Raw genomic sequence first — 10558 nt, forward strand, 5'->3', positions numbered from 1 at the left:
GGGAAATGGTTGCATTTGGAAATATTTTGAAGGAGCACTTGACAGGATTTGCTCTTCGATAGGAATTGGGGTATGAAGGAAAGAGAGCCCTGAAGGGTGTCGAGACTGGCCTAAGCAACTGGAAGGACAGAGTGGTCACCTGCTGTACGGGGACATCGAGAGTTAGATTCTGGACCTAAGCTGTCTGAGATGCCTGTCCAAGTGGAATCCCAAACCTAGAATTGAGGAGAATACCAGTTCAATAATTTAGGGGGTGCCTATAGTGGGGCTAATGAAATAGCAGAAGAGAATATGTTACTGAAATAACTCCAGCAAAAAAAGTGAAAATTATGCCCTGAGAGGAGTGAGGGAAACACCAGGGAGGCCACTGGGGTGACCCAGTCAGAAGGTCCATCCCCCTTTTCTGTTGGAAGTCAGGGCCCTTGGTGAGCCTTCCATGGCACCTCAAGTGTGTGGCTGCTGCGTGTTTCCAGCGGGGTAGGGTGTGTGAGTGTGTGGGTGCTTGAGAATAGTGGCTGGGCCTTCCCTTTATGTTCTCTGCCAAATATAAGTCTTGTCATATGGTAAATGTTTGACAGGAGACTTTCTTCTTTCTTTCTTTTCTCCTTCCTTCCATCTTTCCTTCCTCTTTCCTTTCTTTCTTCCTTCCCCTTCCCCTCCCTTCCTTCCTTCCTTCCTTCCTTCCTTCCTTCCTTCCTTCCTTCCTTCCTTCCTTCCTTCCTTCCTTCCTTCTCTCTCTCTCTCTCTCTCTCTCTCTCTCTTTCATAATCCCTACACCCAATGTGGGACTCAGATTCCTAATCCTGAGATCAGGAGTGGTACACTTCACCAACTGAGTCAGCCAGGTGCCCCTGACCTGCTTTCTGAGCCTAAGGTGTCCCATGTGTTTCCAAATGAAGAGGTTGGACTTGGCCAGACACTGGAATCAACTGGGAGAGTTAAAAAAAAAAAAAAAAAAGTGGGGATCTATCCCAGACTTGTTGAGTCACAATTTCCTAGCAGGAGCCTGAGGTTCTGTACTTTCAAGTCACTCCCCGTGGTATTCTTTTGCAGTCGGTCCCGGAGCAGTCTGCAGACGTCGATTTGGAAGCCGCTGGACCAGATCATTTCTGAGTTCCCCTTCAGCTCTAACATCCTGTGAGTCTCATTAGAATGTTTGCAGCATAATTCTCTTCCTGGGCAGTGGGGTTTTTGGTGGGGGTAGGAGAGCGGGGAGGGGGAGAGGAGGAACTGCCTCTGGGCAAAGGGCACCTCTGGCAGGAAGAACTGGCAAGGCTCTCAGCCCTGGCTGGGGGGGGGGGGTAAGCATGAGCAGTGAGCACCAGCTTGCCTTGGGGATCCCAGTGTGTTAGCTCTCAGAAACAGAGGTAAAGGACATGACCTGATCTTTGGAGAGGCTTATGGGCTGATGAGAAAACTCAGGATTCCTTCACTCTGTAGGAAGTCCACCATAGTGGAAGGGAGGGGGAGCAGAAAGAGGGCAGGGGACCTGTGTTGTGTCATAGCACTCAGGAGGCATGAGGAGAAGGGGCCCTGGAGCAGGACCTTGGGGCCGAGGAGTTCTTGGGCAAATCTGTGTTGTGGGTTGGGGGCCAATGGGGTGGGGTAGTCAGGAGGAACTGCCAAGGCCCTGACACAGAGGAAGTCTGTGAGAACCACTAGTGAATGAAAGGCACTCTTGGGAAGTGGCTAGAGAGGTGGGCAGAGACCAGATGAGGAGGGGCTCTCCACACTGGGTGGAGACTTGAGGTGTCTCCTGAAGAGGGTGGGCATTTTTTTTTAAGAGATTTTATTTATTTATTCATGAGAGACACAGAGTGAGAGAGGCAGAGACACAGGCAGAGGGAGAAGCAGCCTCCACGCAGGGAGCCTGACGTGGGACTCGATCCCGGATCTCCAGGATCACGCCCTGGGCTGAAGGTGGCGCTAAACCGCTGGGCCACCTGGGCTGCCCCAGGATGGGCATCTTAAGCAGGACATCTCTGTGATTAGATAGATGTTTTACAGCACCCACAATAGGAGAGTGTGCGTTGGAAGGGGCTAAAACGAGATGGAGGAGAAGATGAGTGAGAAGCTTTGCTGTTTTACGTGGGTCCGTCATCCACTGGGGCACCTGCTTTCTTGTCCTGTTGAACGTCTCTTTGGGCTGCCCTTGCTGATGATTAGAGTACCAGGTGCCTTGTGAAATGAAGCACCGCTCCTGACCAGCTCAGAACACCTGTGTCTCGGGGCCCCTGGGACCCACAAGCAGGTGTGCTCAGGAGGGCAGTGCTTGGCCTAAGGGAGAGAATCTGCTTGTCACTTCAGGTGTGAAGTTTTATGTAGAAATCCATAGTTTTAGGTTAACTTGCCCAGCCGTTGTAGCCTCGCCTGTTCAAGGAACAGAGACCCTTCACTGACGCCTGCTCAAGATCTCCTCATAGGTAATTGATGACAGCATATGGGCGAAAGCCATTCTTGCACTTCACTGTTTCTTACTCTTTTTGCTCTACTGTTCCCTGGCCTGGGGCTTCATTCTACGTATGGGAACATGGGACTTTATCCATGTCCTTTGATTTCATTGAGCTACCTTCTCTACCACTCACGGGCTTAATGTCTTTCTCTCATTGTTCAGCCAGAGTCCATACTGAAGCTCCTACAAGTCACAGGAGCAGCAGCTTGCTCTCACTTGTGCTCCTTTGCTCTGTCTTTCCCCTTGTGTAGCTTCCATTTCTGGGACAGAAGTTCCCCCACCTGGCCACCAGCTCAGGCATTTTCTTCTGCTCTCACTTTTTAAGCAAGCACTCGTCTCATGCCTGCTTGCTCTATCATACAGCTTGAATTATTCTTTGCTCTATTTTCCTCTGGAATGCTCCTTCTAAAATAGAAAGCTGAGGGTAACTTCCACTTACCCCTTTGTAAACTCTTAACAGTTATAACAATAATTGAACACAGATTTTATCAACATGTAAGCTGTATTCAGTCATGTGGGGAGCAGGGCAAAGAGTTTACCCACAGGGTATAAAATATATACACATCCATCCTTCGAGTCCTTCTCCAACAAGCAATAGTAAATTCAAGGAAACTGAATTTTATGGTTGACCAGTCCGATGTTCCTTGAATCTTGCTGCCTTTAACTTCCGTAGTTTAAATCCGTAATGTGTTGTTTGCTTCCTTATCTTATTAAACAATATACTGAGTAGAGATCAGATTTTTCTTAATGTTTTTGGAGTGCCTCTGTCCCCTTGATGTCCTGTCTGAACTTACATTAATCTACCGTTATTGAACTTGATACTGTTAAGAGAAACAGATGACCAAGTTTGATGTTATTCGAAGTTCAGAGGCTTCAATGCTGAGGGAAAGGAGGCTCATAGGTTTAGTGATAGTTCCTTGTTCCTAGCTCCTCAGAGCCCCTTCCCTCTTTTAAATTTCTGGATTTAAATAAGTGTGGATGTTACTACATTTATGTATTTTACCTGTGACAACTTCAGTGTATTTTGTGACTAATGAGTAATCTCTTATTTGTCTGCATCTTTTATTTCAAACTTCAGAATGCTTCCCTTTCCTCTCTAGTATTTTGAGGTTCAATGATCAAAAGTATATGTCAGTTATTCTCCCCCTCTCCCCTAAACCTTTGTCTCTCCAGAATAAAAGAGTTCTAATTTTTAAGCTCTTATTAGAAAGCTCTTCCATCTACTTTATAACTTTAGTCTTATTTCTTAGGGCCTCTTCCTTCTCTGGTATGTCTTTCTTAAGCTACAGGGAACCAAAACTGGACAGCATATCTGGCTGTGGACACTGGGTGGTTTTGATTAAGGGCAGTATCACAAATTGTATTTCATTTCCAGTATTCTTTCTGGTAATGCCAAGTGTTTTCTGACTTTTGGGATGAAACATGCAATATTGGCTGATGGCCAAGCCTCTTTATTGAACAGTGTAGCTGAGAACCCATTACTGTAAGAGTGTCATTAGGATTCCTTTTCCCTCAATGTTCCTTCACATTGGCCTCCACTGGTGTTCCTTTGCCATAATTTCATCCATTCATATAGCCTCCTGAGAACTTGTTGTCTTTTAATTTTGTATTTTGATTTCTGCAACAGTTTTAAGGCCATTTGCAGTCTTGAAGATTTCACTTTATTGCTTGATGGTGTATTTATTGAGTACTTAATGGAGAATGCAGTGATGAATGAGACAGATAAGCCTCTTCCCTCATGAAACTTACAGCCTAATATTCTGCTAGATCATTGGTTCTCAAAGCATTTTGAATATGAGACCTCCTTTTTAAATTAATGTTTTCACAGGCTCTCATTCAGTAGTGATATGTATGTATGTATTTATTTATTTATTTTGAGTAGGCTCCATGCCTAGCATGGAGCCCCGTATGGGGACTGAACTCTACGACCTTGAGATCAAGACGAGCTGAGATCAAGAGTAGGATGCTTAACTGACTGAGCCACCCAGGTGCCCCAGTAATGATGGTTTTTGTTCTTGTTTTGTTTTTTGAGAGGGTGAGGGAGGGGCAGAGAGAATCCCAAGTGGGATCCTCACCCAATGTGAAGCCTGATGCAGAGCTGGATTCCACAACCCTGAGATAATGACGTGAGCTGAAATCAAGAGATAGACGCTCAGCCTACTGAGCCACCCAGTTGCCCCAGTAGTGGTATGGTTTGTTTTGTTTTGTTTTAAAGATTTTTTAAAATTTATTTGAGAGAGAGAGAGCGAGCCCGTGAGTGGGGGAGGAGCAAAGGGAGAGAGACAAGGAGACTCCTTGCCCAGAGCAGAGCCCAACGTGGGGCTCGATCCCATGACCTCGAGATTATGACCTGAATCAAAATCAAGAGTGGGACTCTCGGGCAGCCCCGGTGGCGCAGCGGTTTAGCGCCGCCTGCAGCTCAGGGCGTGATCCTGGAGACCCTGGATCGAGTCCCACGTCAGGCTCTCTGCATGGAGCCTGCTTCTCCCTCTGCCTGTGTCTCTGCCTCTCATTCTCTCTCTGTGTCTCTATGAATAAATAAATACAAAATCTTTATTTTTTTATTTTTTACTTTTTTAAATATTTAATTTATTTATTCATGAGAGAGAGAGAGGCAGAGACACAGGCAGAGGGAGAAGCGGGCTCCATGCCGGGAGCCCAACGTGGAACTCGATCCGGGGACTCCAGGATCACGCCCTGGGCCAAAGGCAGGCGCTAAACCACTGAGCCACCGAGGGATTCCCCCAATACAAAATCTTTAAAAAAAAAAAAAGTGGGACTCTCAACTGAGTGAGTTAGTAGTGGTGTTTTTAATGGCTGGTCACTGGGACCACATATGTGTATATGAAGTTGGGTATTCTTATGGGTTGGGAACTACAATTTATGGAAGTATTAAGCTCGAGTCCAGACCTGGTCCATGGGTTCAGAACTCCACTCCTCGTGGTTCTTCATAAATGACAATCACACTCACACATACATACAACATACATTCACCCAGGTTTCAGTTTTTTAAAATTATTTTTTGGTGGAATTTAAACATTTAGAGTCTGTGGAGATTCTTACTAGTTCTGCCATAATCATATTGTTTCTACCCCCTCAAAGAATTCTAATAGGCTAATCAGGCCTGATAAAGTCTTTTTTTTTTTTTTTTGTGATAAAGTCTTTTTAGAATTAAGGTGTTCCTTCTCCTTCATCTGTTGATATGTTTACTTAAGTGTTTGATAAAATTTCTTGGGCAAGTAGTAGATCCTGTAATAAAAAAATAGGGATATCTATATATTTTTAAGTTTTTATATCTTCCCTGAAGAGAAACTTACCTAGAAAGAGTACGGTGTCACTCTCAACAGTCATGGAATTGCTCCTTATCCCCATGAGGGTGGCTCATGTTGTACCATGGTTAGCCTAGGCCACAGAGAACTGGTGAGCCTGCCTTGCCTATTGACTAGGCCACTCTAGATCACTTGGTGAGCTCACCAGGCCTGATCTGGTCTGTTCAGATGCTTCGGAGTGCACCCTGCTGTGTGCTCTGCAGGGTGAGCCAGGTTTCTAGGCTGGTATTTGTGGACATGGGGTAGAGGCCATACCCAGGCTCTGGTCCCAAATGCTGTCCCTGCCTAAACCAGCAGCTGTGTGAGGTCTGTGCTTCCCAGCCTACAACAGGTTGCAGACACTGGCAGGCTGAAGCTTTTTATTTTGACTACACTTTTTATTTCAGTTAACTTTAGTTCACTGATTTTCTAGCTGACAGTCATCTGCTGAGTCATGCCAGATGTGCTTCAAGAATTTTATATTAGTGATTTTTGGAGTCCTGTGTAAAAAGCTTCCTAATTTCTTCTTCTTTTTGTGTATTAAAAATATAATTTAATAAAATTATGTAAGCAGTATAACTTAAATAGTTTGAATAAATAATTTGAAAATGCAGATGAAAGAAAATAATCTCATCTGTTGAGATACTTTTAAGATTTTAGAATGTTCTAGCCCTTTTCATAAACACTGTATATAATAAAAATTTTTGTTTTAAATAGAGATTTTACTATATATATATACATTACAGTATCCTTCCCTTCCCACTTTGTATCAGGAGCATTTCTCATAGCTGTAAATATTGTATTATAATGATGCCTATTATTTAATTGTGTTAATATACCATAATTTATTTTTTTTAAATTTTTATTTATTTATTTATGATAGTCACAGAGAGAGAGAGAGAGAGAGGCAGAGACACAGGCAGAGGGAGAAGGAGGCTCCATGCACCGGGAGCCCATCCCGGGTCTCCAGGATTGCGCCCTGGGCCAAAGGCAGGCGCCAAACCGCTGCGCCACCCAGGGATCCCCTATACCATAATTTATTGAACCAATTTTCTCTTGGGACTTTGGTTGTGTCTCATTTTTTGTTATGAAGGAAGTTTGCTATAAATAAGTATGCAGTGATTATCTTTGTCACATGCATCTATATTAGGATAAATTTCTATAAGTGGAATTATTGGGCCTCATGTATGCATTGCTAAATTGATGTTAAAATAGGTTTTATCAGGGGTGCCTGGGTGACTCAGTAGGTTAAGTGTCCACTCTTGATCTCCGCTCAGGTCTTGATCTCAGGGTTGTGAGTTTTAGGTGTGTAGCCTACCTAAAACAAAAACAAAAAACAGAAGGAAATGAAATGCTTACTTGACCACATCTTCACCAACACCAGGAGTTACTTTTTGAAAATCTTGGTCAATTTGGTAAGCCCCAAATGGCTTCTCATTGTTTAAATTGTATTTCTCTAATTCCTTGAGAGGTAGCAACTGTGTTTTTATGTATTTGCTGCCCACTTTTGTTTCTTTTCTAAATTGTGTGCTCAGTACCTTTGCTTATTTTCCTAGTGGGCTGCTTATCTTGGACTTACTGCTTCATAAAAGCTTTTTCTATAGTAAAGACATTAATGATGGTAACTGTCTCCTTGCAGATATTCCTGTCAGTTTGTTGTTTGCCTGCTAACTTGTGCTGGCAGGTTTTTGACGACTAGAACTTATTATTGGTAGTCTTTTTCTTTATAGTTTCTTTCTTTGCTTTTATAACAGGGTACATTTTGATTAATTTCACTTTTCTACCTATAAGCAGTGTGATACTTTAGAGCAAGTTTTGAAGACATACAAACAGATACACCAAAAGTCCCTTGTTCATGTCTATTGTTTGCTGCTGTTTTTGGTCTTCCTTACTATGAGTAAACAGAAAACAGGACTTGATCTTTGGCTTTTAAAAGCGTCAGCTTTGGTATTTAAGATCCAAAGGTTATAAAGATTTTCCTGCTGCCGATATTAAGCTGTTACACTATATCCCTGCTCTGAATTTCCTTACAAAAACATACCTTACCTTATCTCTGACCATTCTCAGACAATCCCTGAGATTTCCCTGTGTGGAGAGCATTACTTTCTTCTGATGTAATATCTCTCTACTCTAAGCTCCTGTGACTTCACGTTGGACAGTAGTAGGTTCCCCACTAATCCTTGCACATACCACCAACTACTGCCTCTCTTCCCTCACATGTTTTTTCAGCTCCTTAAAAAGACCAATCTACTCTGCCTATTTCCCTCAATCTTTTTTTTTTTTCCCCTAGATGGTAAAAAACAGTGTGTGTGGGGTGGGGGGGGGGGGGGGAGGGAAAGAAACAAACTTACCCAGCATATATCACAGAGGCATTTCCTTAAAGTTAGGATCCACCTATCTAGTGGTTTACTTGGTTTTGGGATATTAGTGCTCTCACCAATAGCCAGAATATTCCCCTTGATTATGAGCTCCTATTCCAGGGGACAGTTATTTGTGTCCAGGAACTTTACATCTCATTTCAAAGAGATATCCTGCCAATTGTATTTAGTTTAGATAATTGGTATTTCACTTTATTATTATCTACCATAATTAGATATATTCCCATTAGGAGATATTTTTCATTTTCTATGAGAACTCTTCAGCAGGCAGATGTGTTTTTTGGGGAGTTGGGACGGAGCAAGAAACCAACCCTACAAACTTGTTGATCCCACGGGTGGTGATAGATATATCTCTGCTATGCCACCTGCTTCCCTGTGGGTTTTTTTTTTTTAAGAGATTTATTTGTTTGAGAGAGAACATGAGTGGGGAGAGGGAGAAAGAATCCTCAAGCAGACTCCCCTCTGAGTGCGGAGCCCAATGAATGCAGGGCTGGATCCCAGGAGACTGAGATCATGACCTCAGCTGAAATTAAGAGTTAAACTAAGTTCAACTGACTGAGCCACCCAGGCGACCTTTCCCTAAGTGGGTTTTTTCCCCCTTTATTTACCCCTTTTAAAATTATAAAAGCAATCTGTCACCACAAAAAGAGTTTTGAAAAAATAACCACCAGTAATCCCACCACCCTGCATCATTATTTTTCTCTTTCTTTTAATTTTGGTTCAAATACATATTTAGCTTTACATTGTTATAGTCTGACATTTTTCATATTTTTTTAACTTAGCACTGTAAGTGATTTTTTTTCTCTTTTTTTTTTTTTTTTGGATTTTTGTTTATTTATTCATGAGAGACACACAGAGAGAGGCAGAGACACAGGCAGAGGGAGAAACAGGCTCCATGCAGGGAGACTGATGTGGGACTTGATCCCGGGACTCCAGGATCATGCCCTGGGCCAAAGGCAGGCGCCAAACCGCTGAGCCACCCAGGGATCCCCTATAAGTGATTTTTTTAAAAAAAGATTTTTCTTAAGTAATCTCTACCCCCAGCATAGGGCTGGAACTCCCAACCTTGAATCAAGAGTCACATCCCCCACTGACAAGAGTCAGCCAGGAGCCCTAGCACTTTAAGTAATTTTCCATGTTGCTGTGTAAATGTCATAATTAGACTATTATGTAGCCATTAAAAATCCTATCAATTATTATTATTTTTTTAAGATTTATTTATTTATTTACTTATTTATTCATGATAGACATAGAGAGAGAGAGAGGCAGAGACACAGGCAGAGGGAGAAGCAGGCTCCATGCCGGGAGCCCGACACGGGACTTGATCCTGGGACTCCAGGATTGCGCCCTGGGCCAAAGGCAGGCGCCAGCCAAACCGCTGAGCCACCCAGGGATCCCCTAGTCTATCAATTATTTAATCAATCCCTTTTCTTGGACATTTAGATTCTTAGTGTGTGTGTCTCTGTCTTTTGTGTTGTTTTAATAAGGGTATGTCCTTCTGTATATAGCTTTTGGGAATTTTTGTTCTTAGGATAAGCCTTAGGCTTCCTGGACCCAAGGATTTACCATGTTTGGTTCTGTGCAGCCACAGTGCTGCTTTCTGAAAGAGTCGTGTCATTCTATATCCAGACAGGTTTTCAGTATAAGTGTGGTGTAAGAAATAGGCAAGTGAGTGAGGCTCTGGGATGCCGAAGAAGATGCTGGATCCGTGGGCTGAGCAAGGGAGTTGGTGGGGTTTTTCTTCCTCTTTCCAGCAGGTTGGAGCCAGCTAGCTCCATATTTCATCTGAATGTGAATGTGACAGTGATTTCCTGACAGGAGGCCTCTTTCCTAGTCCCCTATCCCAGGACTGCTATAGTTCTCCTTCTCTGGAGCATGAAGGAAACAGCTGGGGTTTCCTTTCTTTTGTATTAAGTTGAAATAAAATTTGGGGCTTCCCTGACACTATTCCCTGGCCCATTTGATGACCGTGTGGCACTTGAGAGTCACTCTGCCCCTCATGTTTAGCTGTCTGTTTGCCAGCCAATCACAGTTGTAGATGAAAAGGAATCAAGCAGACACTGACTAGGGAGAAAAAAAAAGGCCTAGGAGATGATATAATTTGCTGGAGTTTATTTATGAGACAGTTAACATTAATCCTGGCAATAGCAAATCATCTTGGATTTGATTGAATTCATGTAGCAGCAAGAAACCAAAATGACAAAATTAATGATTTAATATTAGGAGTTTAATTAGCAGAAGTTATAGCCATGTCTCATCTATGAATCAGAAGTTTTCCAAAGAAAAGAGATGCTGAGCCATGGTTCGTTCGTTTTCTTTCTTTTCTTTTCTTTTTTCTTTTCTTTTCTTTTCTTTCTTTTCTTTTCTTTTCTTTTCTTTCTTTTCTTTCTTCTTTCTTTCTTTCTTTCTTCTTTCTTTCT

General features: G+C 42.8%; 1 protein-coding gene across 5 annotated transcripts in view; it reads left to right on the forward strand.

The window, feature by feature from the left end:
- ZNF592 (zinc finger protein 592) overlaps positions 1-10558 on the forward strand; it is a 77899-nt gene that overhangs the window by 44089 nt on the left and 23252 nt on the right. For all 5 annotated transcript variants that reach the window (XM_038532911.1, XM_038532910.1, XM_038532912.1 and 2 more), the window contains one exon: positions 1054-1137. In XM_038532911.1, coding sequence (XP_038388839.1) covers positions 1054-1137 — 84 coding nt within the window. The remainder of the gene's footprint in view (positions 1-1053; positions 1138-10558) is intronic.

The sequence above is a fragment of the Canis lupus genome, chromosome 3 (assembly GCF_011100685.1).
Source record: "Canis lupus familiaris isolate Mischka breed German Shepherd chromosome 3, alternate assembly UU_Cfam_GSD_1.0, whole genome shotgun sequence".
Lineage (NCBI taxonomy): Eukaryota > Metazoa > Chordata > Mammalia > Carnivora > Canidae > Canis > Canis lupus.